General features: G+C 46.4%; 1 protein-coding gene across 6 annotated transcripts in view; it reads right to left on the bottom strand.

Moving 5' to 3' along the window:
- Positions 1-14,238, bottom strand: part of LOC137341501 (histidine ammonia-lyase-like) — a 98,558-nt gene that overhangs the window by 63,416 nt on the left and 20,904 nt on the right. For 4 of the 6 annotated variants that reach the window (XM_068004618.1, XM_068004620.1, XM_068004617.1 and 1 more), the window contains exons 2-10: positions 13,191-13,245; positions 10,251-10,272; positions 9,953-10,027; positions 9,791-9,863; positions 9,373-9,439; positions 9,257-9,294; positions 3,154-3,279; positions 2,882-3,021; positions 2,733-2,780 (exon numbers count right to left, since the gene is read on the bottom strand). In XM_068004618.1, coding sequence (XP_067860719.1) covers positions 2,733-2,780; positions 2,882-3,021; positions 3,154-3,279; positions 9,257-9,294; positions 9,373-9,439; positions 9,791-9,863; positions 9,953-10,027; positions 10,251-10,272; positions 13,191-13,201 — 600 coding nt within the window. In that variant the 5' untranslated portion in view covers positions 13,202-13,245. The remainder of the gene's footprint in view (positions 1-2,732; positions 2,781-2,881; positions 3,022-3,153; positions 3,280-9,256; positions 9,295-9,372; positions 9,440-9,790; positions 9,864-9,952; positions 10,028-10,250; positions 10,273-13,190; positions 13,246-14,238) is intronic. The other 2 variants (XM_068004621.1, XM_068004622.1) reach the window with 1 other exon arrangement.

Genomic DNA, 14,238 nt, shown 5'->3' with positions numbered 1-14,238 from the left:
CCACATCTGCAATGAGCATTGAGGAGGAGCAAGAGGAGCAGCAGCAGCAGGAGGAGCAGGAGGAGAAGGAAGAGGAGGAGGAGGACGAACCCATGGACAGAGCAGCGGCTCACCTGGCTGCTCGTGAGGCCAGGGAGTCACTCACATGTGAATGGATCTCGTAAGATCATAAAGTGAGAAGGGTCCAGTCCTCACACCACCTGGAAAGAGCAGCACCAACATCAGTCCCCCCCACTCACTGTACAAAACAGTCCTGCAACTACACATACACCCACTGTAAAATGACCCACTGGGTGGCATCAAGTGTCCCCATTCACAGTGAAGCACATGAAAGGGCACTATCACAAAATCCAGTCAAGAATGGGCAAGACGTGGCAGTAGTGGTGAGAATGATCACATTTAATGTGACTTTAACAAAAAACAAATATAAATGAAAAATATGACAGTCTGTCAGACACCCTTGTGCATCCCCTTCGTGATCACAAAACCTTAGCCTTTCGCTTCCGACTACTTCTACGTGGTGCATCCCCTGTGGCTGCAGCAGAGGTAGTGGCAGGTTGCTCATGTCCATGCCAAACTGCTTAGATGCTTAGCGCGCCCTCTGGGTTTTGGAGCTCGTGAGGGCCCCCCCAAAGACTGCTCCACCTGCACCTGTGCAGAGGCTGACTCGGCCTCCTGGAGAGGAGGCAGCATTGTGGGTACTGGTTGAGAAGGGGGCAACGGGTGAGACGTGGGAGCGCTTTGAGTGGCGTCCCCACTTCCATGTCCCCTTTCGCCATCATCCCTGTCCTGGGCCGGGCCCACATCACTCCAACCACCCTACTGGAGAACAGTTTGGAGGTCATGTATGATGCCTTGGAAGCCCAGTTGTAAAGTTTCTGTCTGTCTATTTAAGGCGGCAGAATGTTATTCATCGTGAGTCCGAACGGCTGTTGTCAGGGCCTGAATAGACTCATTTGTGAGCCGTGCTTGAAACTCAATGGAGGCTAGCCTTCTCTTCATCTCAGGCATTCCTGCACTTACCTTCGACACTGTCTCAGAGATTTGCTCACGTACCTGTGCCACCATTCCACTCATGCAGGAGTTGGACTCCTCCATCCTCTGCACTGTTCCAGTACCACGCAAACGTGCTGCTGTCCCTCGATCATTCTCCTTTTGAAGGATGGCCCCCGGGGTTCAGCATCTGCGTCCAGCTGAGCAGAGCCTGGAGAGGAGTGCTCCCACTAACGCAGACTCTCCACAGCTGCCCCTGCCACCAGTGCCTGCTCATGCTCACTTGTGTGTGGTGACTCACCAGGTGCCAACCCAACTAACTGACTACGAGGGCCCACCGAGGTGTGAGTATCTGCACTGGTGGATGGCTCGCTAAGATGTGACAGTGCGCCCTCAGAGGCCAGGAGCTCCTCTGAGGAATCGTCCTCTGCCGTCACTGCAGTCACTGAAGGGCCTGTAAGAGAACAGAAGGCAATATTAAGCATCATCACAGATGTGTCATGTTGTGATGAGCATACTGAGGTGTTCAACATGCCAAACATTGTTAACATCAATTCATGTTGTGTGTGATGAATGTTAAAGTTGTGTCACCAGACGTTTGTGGGGTGCCAGTCTCGACGTCCCCGACGGACAGACACTCGAGGGTGCGGCTGATCTCCAGGGCCTCCTCCTCCGCCTCTGTGAGGACCACTGCTTGTTGTGACCTCCCTCCAGTCCTCGCCCTCTCCTGTGCATTCTGAGATCTCTTCTCCCAGAAGGGGAGAAAGTGCAGACGTGTGAGTGAGTGATGGTGAAGTGGTCAGCCGATGAATGCATTGCTTTGGGTGAGGCTGACCGTGAAAGAGGTGCATCAGAGGGTGAGTATGAGACAGAGACATCGCATTGGATCAGGATTGGGGTGAGTGGTAGTGGTGGAGTCACAGATGGGGAGGTGAGGAAGTACTGAGGAAGAGATGGTAAGTTGAGGATGAGCCTTAAGTGGGTGTGAGCAGTGATGTGATGGAGTAGTGTTGGCAGTACAGAATGAGTTGGTTGGGGGGTGGTGATGTGGAACACGGAATGCAGGAGAATCAGTAAGTGTACTCACTTTAGCTGACCTAGTTAGGTCATTGAAACACTTCCTGCACTGGATCCAGGTGCGGCAGATGTTGCTCCTGCTGGTGACCTCCTCTGCCACCTCGAGCCAGGCCTTCTTGGTGGCAGAGGCAGGCCACTTCCTCCTTTCGGCCGGGTAAAACACATCCCTCCTCCTCCTCACCTCCTCACCCCGGCCAGTAGCAGCTGAAGTGAGGCATCTCTGAATCTTGGAGCAGCCTTGTCCCTGTGCTTCTCCATTGGGTCTTCTTGCTCTTCGTTTCAGCAAAATCCACTGGAGCAATGGCCCTTTAAATACAGATGCTCCAGCTGACAGCAGGGCATGCGGGTGCGCAGTTTGCAGCTTTCAGACGGAAAACCCGGAAACAAGGTTAAGGGGCACCAATTAAATCGCGATCGTGTGGAGAACGGTTAGTTTTTATTAACCGGGTTTGATCCCCTGCCGCCCTTTTAAAATCGAGCCCTATATGTCAGTGAATAACAAGCATTCCAAAAAACAATAATTGAATATTAAAAACTCTTACAGATATGGCAATTAGTTATGTTGTTGCTTGATGAGATATGAGTTAGTAACGTCTATAACTTTGGTCAAATCTTGTTTAATCACACGGTTTACTGATAAAAGCATTGTGCTGGTTTATTACCTCTTTAGCTTTGGGAGAAATCGGCTGGAGGCCATGAGCTTGCAAAACCTAAAGGAGTGAGATAGAGTCACATTTCAGAACGTCTGTTTTAATCGGATGAAATCCATATAAGAAACAATAAACAGGAATTGCAGGAATGGAGAACTCACGTAGTTAGCATCAGCCCAGCCACTTTTTGGCGACCACATTTTGCCTTCACCCATCAGTCCCAGGGCAAGGTGAGCAAGAGGAGCAAGATCCCCACTGGCCCCGACAGTTCCCTTCTCTGGGACGTAGGAGAGACAGGAAGCTACAGGAGACACAGAGAGAGACAAAACGTAGCAGGAACACAGCTTGACAAAACATAACCTCTTACTAAATCAATATTATATGAAATATATCATTCGTATAGAAGACAGTGAGGTACAAAATAAAACATTACCATTAAATGCCTGGACCATTTGATCGAGGGTCTCTAAGGAGATTCCACTATAACCCTTGGCAAGAACATTGATCCTGAGGGCCAGCAGCATACGGGACCTCACTGGTGACAAGGGTTCACCAACACCTGGAGGAGAAGCACAGATTCGTCAGCAGATTCCCAACAGCTGAAGCAGTGCAGGCTCCTTGTAATGTGTATGGTCAATGAAAGGGATCTGGGGGTCCTGACTGATATTAAATTGAAGCTATCATAACAATGCTCAGTGACAGTGAGTAAAGCAAATCAGACGTTGGGATGTTTTAAAGGTCAATATTGAGCTGAAATATTGAGGTGATCCCGCCAATTTATAAATCACTGGTGTGGCTGCACTTCGAATACTGTGTACAATACTGGTCACCACAATACAAAAAGGATATTGTGGTTATTGAGAGGATACAGAAGAGGGCAACCAGAATGATTGAGGGCCCGGAGGGATTGGATTATGAGGAGCGATTATGTAAATTAGGCATGTTCTCACTGGGAAAGAGAAGGTTGAGAGATGATCTGATTACTGTTTTTAGGATTCCAAAGGGACTGGATAATGTAGATCATGACAAACTGTTTCAACTTATCCAGAACAGTAGAACCAGAGGACATGGCCTGCGCTCGAAGGGTGGGGGTAAATTCAAAACTGAATCTGTGAAACATTATTTCAATGAGTGAGTGGTCAATCTATGGAACAGGCTCCCTGGGGAGACGGTGAAACAGACAGTGTTGATTCATTCAAATTTTTTTTTTTATTATTCGTTCATGGGATGTGGGCGTCGCTGGCGAGGCCAGCATTTATTGCCCATCCCTAATTGCCCTTGAGAAGGTGGTGGTGAGCCGCCTTCTTGAACCGCTGCAGTCCGTGTGGTGAAGGTTCTCCCACAGTGCTGTTAGGTAGGGAGTTCCAGGATTTTGACCCAGCGACAATGAAGGAACGGTGATATATTTCCAAGTCAGGATGGTGTGTGACTTGGAGGGGAACGTGCAGGTGGTGTTGTTCCCATGTGCCTGCTGCCCTTGTCCTTCTATGTAGGAAGAGATCGCAGGTTTGGAAAGTGCTGTCGAAGAAGCCTTGGCGAGTTGCTGCAGTGCATCCTGTGGATGATACACACTGCAGCCACTGTGTGCCGGTGGTGAAGGGAGTGAATGTTTAGGGTGCCAATCAAGCAGGCTGCTTTGTGCTGGATGGTGTCGAGCTTCTTGAGTGTTGCTGGAGCTGCACTTATCAAAGCAAGTGGAGAGTATTCCATCACACTCCTGACTTGTGCCTTGTAGATGGTGGAAAGGCTTTGGGGAGTCAGGTGGTGAGTCACTCGCCGCAGAATACCCAGCCTCTGACCTGCTCTTGTAGCCACAGTATTTATATGGCTGGTCCAGTTAAGTTTCTGGTCAATGGTGACCCCCCAGGATGTTGATGGTGGGGGATTTGGCGATGGTAATGCTGTTGAATGTCAAGGGGAGGTGGTTAGACTCTCTCTTGTTGGAGATGGTCACTGCCTGGCACTTGACTGGTGTGAATGTTACTTGCCACTTATGAGCCCAAGCCTGGATGTTGTCCAGGTCTTGCTGCATGCGGGCTCGGACTGCTTCATTATCTGAGGGGTTGCGAATGGAACTGAACACTGTGCAATCATTAGTGAACATCCCCATTCCTGACCTTATGATGGAGGGAAGGTCATTGATGAAGCAGCTGAAGATGGTTGGGCCTAGGACACTGCCCTGAGGAACTCCTGCAGCAATGTCCTGGGGCTGAGATGATTGGCCTCCAACAACCACTACTATCTTCCTTTGTGCTAGGCATGACTCCAGCCACTGGAGAGTTTTCCCCCTGATTCCCATTGACTTCAATTTTACTAGGGCTCCTTGGTGCCACACTCGGTCAAATGCTGCCTTGATGTCAAGGGCAGTCACTCTCACCTCACCTCTGGAATTCAGCTCTTTTGTCCATTTTTGGACCAAGGCTGTAATGAGGTCTGGAGCCGAGTGGTCCTGGCGGAACCCAAACTGAGCATCGGTGAGTAGGTTATTGGTGAGTAAGTGCCGCTTGATAGCACTGTCGACAACACCTTCCATCACTTTGCAAATTAGATCGATTTATTTCAGAAAATAATATTTTGGGATACAGTATATGAGTAATTTGGCCATGACATGTGGTGAGTGTAACAGGCTCGGGAGGAACAGGTGACTTTGGACCTCTGGTTCCCAAAGCTCTCCACCTCATGTCTGCTGTAGACTCATTGATAGAGATTGATTGCTATGATTAGTCAACAACTCCATTATCGTCGTATCATGCGACGACCAGGGTGGTAGATGGCAATCTAGATGGACCTTGGTCTTTTATTGTCCAGCAGTTCCTATGTTTCCTATGTATGAATTTCGTGGTCATTCTTTGCCTTTGGCGCTTTGTTTTCCTCCAATTGAACAATGTGGACAGATTTTGTTTTAACAATACCATTTTAACCAAACATTCACCATATCACCTGATAACTTCCATTTGTGTTTTGTTAATAATCAGCTCATGTGTGCAAGCTGTGAGGGGAAAGCAAATCAGGATGGTTTGTTGCCTCCCTGGTGCCAGGGTCATGGATGTCACTGAGCGGCTTCAGGGCATTCTCAAGGGGGAGGGTGAGCAGGCAGAGGTCGTGGTCCACATTGGGACCAACGACATAGGTAGGAAGGGAGATGAGGTCCTGCATCAAGAATTTAGGGAGCTAGGTAGCAGATTAAAGAGCAGGACCTCAAAGGTTGTAATCTCTGGATTACTCCCAGTGCCACGGGCTAGTGAGTATAGAAATAGGAGGATAGAACAGATGAATGCGTGGCTAAAGAGTTGGTGCAGGAGGGAGGGTTTCAGTTTCCTGGATCACTGGGCCTGCTTCTGGGGAAGGTGGGACTTGTACAAGTCGGACGGGTTGCATCTGAACCAGAGCGGGACAAATATCCTTGCGGGGAGGTTTGCTAGCACTGTTGGGGGGGGTTTAAACTAACTTGGCAGGGGGATGGGATACAGAGTGGAGCGACAATAGGGGGTGATGTGCAGCCAAATATAGAGAAAAAAACAAGTCAGCTTGGAAGACAGGGCAAATATGTAAGAGCAAGGCTGGATGGCATCTATTTTAATGCAAGGAGTCTTGCAAATAAGGTGGATGAACTGAAGGTGTTGATAAACACATGGGAGTATGATATTGTTGCTGTCACAGAGACATGGCTGAGGGAGGGGCAAGACTGGCAGCTCAATATTCCAGGGTACAGAATCTTCAGGCGAGACAGAGGGGGAGGTATAAGAGGAGGGGGGGTCGCAATATTAATTAAAGAATCAATTACTGCCATAAGGAGGGATGATATATTAGCAGGTTCCTCTAATGAGGCCATATGGGTGGAGCTTAAAAACAAAAAGGGGGCAAGCACTTTGATGGGAGTGTACTCTAGGCCCCCAAACAGTCAGGGGGAGATAGAGGAACAGATATGTAGGCAAATCTCAGAAAATTGTGCAAATAATAGGGTAATAATAGTGGGGGATTTCAACTTCCCCAATATTAACTGGGATACTCAGAGTGTAAAAGGCTTAGAGGGTACAAAATTCTTAACGTGCATCCAGGAGAGCTTTTTGAGCCAGCATGTAGAAAGTCCTACAAGAGAGGGGGCGGTACTGGACCTAATTCTAGGGAATGTGGCCGGCCAAGTGGAAGAAGTGCTAGTAGGTGAGCACTTTGGTGACAGTGACCATAATTCGGTGAGATTTAAGGTGGTCATGGAAAAGGACAGGGAGGGGCCGGAAATAAAGGTTCTAAATTGGGGGAAGGCCGATTTTAATAGGATAAGGCAGGATCTGGCCAAAATGGACTGGAATCAGCTGCTTGTAGGAAAATCCGCATCGGAGCAATGGGAGTCTTTCAGAAGGGAGATTGAGACCATACAATGGCAACATGTTCCCGTAAAGGTCAAGGGTGGTTCCAAGAACTCCAGGGAACCTTGGATGTCAGGGGATATACGAGAATGGATTAGGAAAAAAAGGAGGGCTTTTGGCAGATACAAAAGGCTAAGGACGGAGGAAGCCCTAGAGGAGTACAAAAAGTGCAGGGGGATACTTAAAAAGGAAATTAGGAGATCAAGGAGGGGCCATGAAAAAACACTGGCGAGCAAAATAAAGGAAAATCCTAAGATGTTTTATAAGTATATTAAGGGTAAGAGGATAACTAGGAAAAAAATAGGGCCCATTAGGGACAAAAATGGCAATGTGTGTGTGGAGCCGGAAGATGTAGGAGGGGTTCTAAATGAATTTTTTGCACCTGTTTTCACTATGGAGAAGGACGACGTAGACAGAGAAATACGACAGGGGGACTGTGATATACTCGAACATATTAACATCGAGCGGGAGGAGGTATTGGCGGTTTTAGCAGGCCTAAAAATGGATAAATCCCCAGGCCCGGACGAAATGTATCCCAGGCTACTGTGTGAGGCAAAGGAGGAGATTGCAGGGGCTCTAACACATATATTCAGAACCTCTCTGGCCACAGGGGATGTGCCAGAGGACTGGAGAACCGCTAATGTAGTACCATTATTCAAGAAGGGGAGTAGGGAAAAACCGGGGAACTACAGGCCAGTGAGCCTAACATCAGTGGTAGGAAAATTATTGGAAAAAATTCTGAAGGACAAAATTAGTCTCCACTTGGAGAAGCAAGGATTAATCAGGGATAGTCAACATGGCTTTGTCAAGGGAAGATCATGTCTGACTAATTTGATTGAATTTTTTGAGGGGGTGACTAGGCGTGTGGATGAGGGTAACGCAGTGGATGTGGTATACATGGATTTCAGTAAGGCCTTCGATAAAGTCCCGCACAGGAGACTGGTCAAGAAGGTACGAGCCCATGGAGTCCAGGGTGCCTTGGCACTTTGGATACAAAACTGGCTTAGTGGCAGAAGGCAGAGGGTGATGGTCGAAGGTTGTTTTTGTGACTGAAAGCCTGTGGCCAGTGGGGTACCACAGTGATCTGTGCTGGGTCCCTTGCTGTTTGTGGTCTACGTTAACGATTTGGATATGAATGTAAAAGGTATGATCAGTAAGTTCGCTGATGATACAAAAATTGGTAGGGTGGTAAATAGCGAGGAGGATAGCCTCAGTCTGCAGGACGATATAGATGGGTTGGTCAGATGGGCGGAACAGTGGCAAATGGAATTTAACCCGGAAAAGTGCGAGGTGATGCACTTTGGAGGGACTAACAAGGCAAGGGAATACACAATGAATGGGAAGACCCTAGGCAAGACAGAGGGTCAGAGGGATCTTGGTGTGCAAGTTCACAGATCCCTGAAGGCGGCGGAACAGGTAGATAAGGTGGTAAAGAAGGCATATGGGATACTTGCCTTTATTAGCCGAGGCATAGAATATAAGAGCAAGGAGGTTATGATGGAGCTGTATAAAACACTGGTTAGGCCACAGCTGGAGTACTGTGTGCAGTTCTGGTCGCCACTCTACAGGAAGGATGTGATCGCTTTGGAGAGGGTGCAGAGGAGATTCACCAGGATGTTACCAGGGCTGGAGCGCTTCAGCTATGAAGAGAGACTGGGAAGATTGGGTTTGTTTTCCTTGGAGCAGAGGAGGCTGAGGGGGGACATGATTGAGGTGTACAAAATTATGAGGGGCATAGATAGGATGGATACTAAGGAGCTTTTTCCCTTCGTTGAGGGTTCTGTAACAAGGGGGCATAGATTCAAGGTAAAAGGCAGGAGGTTTAGAGGGGATTTGAGAAAGAACTTTTTCACCCAGAGGGTGGTTGGAGTCTGGAACTCACTGCCTGAAAGGGTTGTGGAGGCAGGAACCCTCACAACATTCAAGAAGCATTTGGATGAGCACTTGAAATGCCATAGCATACAAGGCTACGGACCAAATGCTGGAATATGGGATTAGATTAGACTGGGCTTGATGGCCGGCGCGGACACGATGGGCCGAAGGGCCTCTATCCGTGCTGTATAACTCTATGACTCTATGACAGTACTCACAGAAAGGGCCGTTCTCAAGTGTAGTGTCTTAGCAAAGTGCTCAACAATTAAAATAGCAAAAAGGGATTCCTTCACCTACCTACTGCGGTGGAGTGGATAACGTTCTTCTGGAGCTCCCTGTGAAAACAGAGGGCTTAATAATGAAGAGTGCAATGGAAAGTAACGTGATGCAGTATTGTATTAGAATATACTCACTCAAGCTTATCACGGGGGATAATGGTCCTGGCAAATTTCCCGAATCCTGTGTTTATTCCATACCTAACTGTAAAACAAAACATTTACACCACAGGGATGTCATCTGTGAGACAGACACTTTAGGTTTTAATGTTCGTTCGCAAAGTTTCTGTTAATTACACGACAATTTTACACACTGGATTGCTAAATATGAATAAAAAATAAAGGGGGTAATTTTAACCTGTCGGGAAACCCAGGGGTTTTACATCCCGCCCAACATTACTGTCCACTGACTTCAACAGAAAGTTTAATCAGACGGAGTGTAAAACCAGCGTTCCACCCAATCCCGTCAGTTTCCCAACGGGCAGGTTAGGTTAAAATTACCCCTAAAGTAACTGCATTTATTTCACACAGATTTTTGGATGAAATAATATGCGACCTTGATCTTCATTGATGATTTTTTCCACCAGGTCTCTTGATTTGTTGACCCTCCTTTCAACATCTGGGGTGAGCTAAAAGAAAATAGTCACTTCTGTAATCACACTCGGCCGTATGTTTCTGCACATTTAAACATCACTTGAATTGGGAGAGAACATCTCACCTTGATTTTGTAGGTCCCTTCACCGATCTGGACTAGTTGTTCTGTTGTTAAGCTATTTCCATCCAAATAAATATACTAAATAGGGGGAAAAAATCACTCAAAAGATGAACTACAGTCTATTGTTGTAGACAAATTATTATCTTCCCAGATGTATCTTCATCAGAATTATCCATTCAGAACTACCTAATCTAAATTAGCAGAGTAATTTATTATATAACTATTTAGAGAAATCAGTGCACAATCTCATACAAGCACATATCTAAAAGGGGAATTCATATTCAAAGCTGCCCTCACTCACCTGCTGAGCCTCCTGGTGTTTTCTGTGTTTAGTCATTAAGAACTTGTAAGATTGAATCAACAGTTTTACAGCACAGTTCGTCAATTGTGAGATTGATCAGAATAGATCAATGCATAAAACAGTTCAGAAATCAATATCGTGTATCATTTGGACTCTCATTCATGGTCACAAAATAGCTGGTATGGGATAGGATCAAGAGTCAGGTTGGTGGAGGTAGGGGTTAATCTTCTGAGGTTGGTGTGAGGCACATTGCTACACTGAAGACTGTGCTCTGCCTGATCTAGGGGATCGAGGGTGACCTTTCACCTCAACGATCACAATATAACCGATGCTACCTAGTTACAGAAATATCTGAAATGTGGATGGAAATTACTGCAATATTCATTCATTTGCCTCCAAACTCAAAGATAGGGGATGGAAAGTAATGTCCTCTGGTATACTCTCGGTATTAGAGAGAGGAAGGGAGTTCACCAAGAAAAGTGAGGAGGTAAATGAGTGGCCGGCAACATGCTGCATAAACAACAATGCTATTTTCATAAATAACTAGGAACACTTTCAGAATAAAAAGGACTGGAGCAGGAGGGAGGGCTGCATCTAAAACATAACTTGTGAAGAGCATTGGGAGAGTAATCATGAATCATTTAAACTAGACAGGTGGGAGGGTGGGGAGCAGGAAGGGAACTCAATCCCAGATGAGACACATCGAAGGGTACTGTCCCCCTCCCTTTCAAACCTGCCATCATCACTCCCTGCTCAAAAAACCCAACCTTGACTCCACTGCCCTCACAAACTACCGCCTCATTTCTAATCTCCCTTTCCTCTCCAAAGTCCTTAAACAGGTGCTTATCTTTCCTGCAACTCCATATTTGAATCTCCAATCAGGTTTCTGCCCCTGCCACAGCACTGAAACGGCTCTTATCAAAGTCACAAATGACATCCCCCGTGATTGTGACCGTGGTAAATGATCCCTCCTCATTCTTCTCCACCTTCTGCGGCCTTTGACACGGTTGACCACACCATCCTCCTCCAACGCCTCTCCTCCATCGTCCAGCTCAGTGGGACTCTCCTTGCTCAGTTCCACTCTTACCTATCTGATCGTAGCCAGAGAATCTCCTGAAATGGCTTCTCTTCCTGTACCATCAACATTCTGGGGGTCACCATTGACCAGAAACTTAACTGGACCAGCCATATAAATACTGTGGCTACAAGAGCAGGTCAGAGGCTGGGTATTCTGCGGCGAGTGACTCACCTCCTGACTCCCCAAAGCCTTTCCACCATCTACAAGGCACAAGTCAGGAGTGTGATGGAATACTCTCCACTTGCCTGGATGAGTGCAGCACCAACAACATTCAAGAAGCTCGACACCATCCAGGACAAAACAGCCCGCTCACCATCCACCACCCTAAACATTCACTCCCTTCACCACCGGTACACTGTGGCTGCAGTGTGCACCATCCACAGGATACACTGCAGCAACTCGCCAAGGCTTCTTCTTAAGCGCCTCCCAAACCCGCAACCTCTACCACCTAGAAGGACAAGAGCAGCAGGTACATGGGAACAGCACCACCTGCACGTTCCCCTCCAAGTCACACACCATACAATAATACCATCATCGTCGCTGGGTCAAAATCCTGGAACTCCCTTCCTAACAGCATTGTGGGAGAACCTTCACCACACGGACTGCAGTGGTTCAAGAAGGCGGCTCACCACCACCTTCTCAAGGGCAATTAGGGATGGGCAATAAATGCCGGCCTCGCCAGCGATGCCCACATCCCATGAACGAATAAAAAAAAACTAAATGGTAAAATTCTAAAGGGGGTGCAGGAACAGAGAGATCTGGGGGTATATGTGCACAAATCTTTGAAGGTGGCAGGACAATTTAAGAAAGCGGTTAAAAAAACATACGGGATCCTGAGCTTTATAAATAGAGGCATAGAGTACAAAAGCAAGGAAGTTACGTTGAAGTTTTATAAAACACTGGTTTGGCCACAGCTGGAATATTGTGTCCAATTCTGGGCACCACTCTTTAGGAAGGATGTGAAGGCCTTGGAGAGGGTACAGAAAAGATTTAGTAAAATGGTTCCAGGGATAAGGGACTTCAGTTACGTGGATAGACTGGAGAAGCTGGGGTTGTTCTCCTTAGAGCAGAGAAGGTTAAGAGGAGATTTAAAGAAGTGTTCAAAATTATGAGGAGTTTAAAGTAAATAAAGAGAAACTGTTCCCATTGGCGGAAGGGTTGAGAACCAGAGGACACAGATTTAAGGTGATTGGCAAAGGAACGAAAAGGTGACATGAGGAAAAACTTTTTTGTGCAGCGAGTAATTATGATCTGGAATGCACTGCCTGAAAGGGTGTTGGAAGCAGATTAAATCATGGCTTTCAAAAAGGAATTGGATAAATACTTGAAGGGAAAGAATTTGCTGGCTATGGGGAATAAGCGGGGGAATGGGACTAACTGGATTACCCCTACAAATTTAGCCGGCACAGGCTTGATGGGCCGAATTGCCTCCTTCTCTACTGTGACCATTCTATGATTTCTATGATTCTATGATTTCTATGATTCTGTGATACACAAAGTGCGATCAACGTATGGAATTGATTCCCAGGTAAAGTAGTGGAGACAAAATCCTGAAATATTTTAAGAAACAATTAGATCTTAAAATGGGTAGACTGTCGAGTTTTTATAGACAGGCGAATTAAGATTAGCCGAATGGCCTTTCTCATTGTAATTATCTTGTGATCTTGTGATTTATACGATGGTGAGAATTGCATTATCAGAAAAACAACCTCCTTAAAATAAACACACTTAGCAAAGCAGAATCAATGAATATGAAATCCAACTTTTGAAAAACAAGAGAGAAGAAAAGCAATACGGAGACAACTGTTAAACATCTGGAGGAGTTCCCTGACTGTTCAAGATAAGCCCAATAGAAAGGATACAGAGAGTCCATGTCTGGGTTCAGTGGCTCGAGTTCGGTTTCTTGCTCTTGGATAACTGTGATGGAGAAACCAAAAGGCTTTAGAAGTTCAGAATACCGCAATTAATTATGTTAAACTCGTTTGATTATGCGATAAGCTGCAGTTGTTTTTAATGCTGATTTTTCTCTGAGAAAGTAAACATAATTTGCAAATATCAAAACTAATCATTATTCTGAGGTGGTGACTGATAGCAGAACATCGACTTCTGTGAGGACAACACAGTGTGCTGAGAGTTCGGTAAGTGTGGGAGTTTGGTGAAGTGGGGGAAGGAGGTGCTGCTTTGCCTTGCTTTTCCTGCAGAGCGGTAGTGGACCTGAGAGTAGAAGACTGAGATTGTGGAATAAAAGCAGCAGCAGACCTGCAACAAGAGACAACTACTGTGCGACATCACAGGGACTCAACTCCTGGACCTAAGATAAATAAGAAGCAAAAAGTAATCCAAGTGGGACGTCACCAAGGAAGAGGTAAGTGATTGGCTGGTGAGTATTTTCCTGCTGAATTTGTCTAAGGTTAGAGTTTGTGGATTCTCTGGTCTCTGTTGTGTAGTGGGGGACTGCTGTTCAGCAAGGGCCCTTGAGTATACCTTTTTAATTGAAGTGAAATTGGTGGGATTCATTTAATTTGAGGGAGCGTCCGATAAAAGGCGGGATTTCAGAGCGCTGAGAACAGCTGAGAGGAGCCGAGCCGAGCGGAGCTGCGACCGAGTTCGAAGTGACGTCAGGAATCAGATCGGGACGCGACACAGGGGAGGCACCTGATTGGTGAGTAGGTTCAGGTGAGTATTTCTACTTATCGACAGTAACTAAAGTAAAAGGAAAGGGAAGGTCTGCAGGTCTTATAGGAAGTAGCGTTTATTTTTTAGTGAATCAAGGTCCCTAGTGTAGTTAACATTCTCTAAATTGAGAACAATTTAAAGGAGTAAACTCCTTAAAGGGAGTGGTAAGTAGTTTTTCTTTCCTTTTTTTTCTCTTGACATTGCAGTTGTTGTTAAGCTAATTTAAGGGTTAAG

Source organism: Heptranchias perlo, chromosome 24 (assembly GCF_035084215.1).
Source record: "Heptranchias perlo isolate sHepPer1 chromosome 24, sHepPer1.hap1, whole genome shotgun sequence".
Classification (NCBI taxonomy): domain Eukaryota; kingdom Metazoa; phylum Chordata; class Chondrichthyes; order Hexanchiformes; family Hexanchidae; genus Heptranchias; species Heptranchias perlo.
Note: the sequence above shows the minus strand (reverse complement) of the source record. Positions and strands in the feature narration are given on the sequence as shown.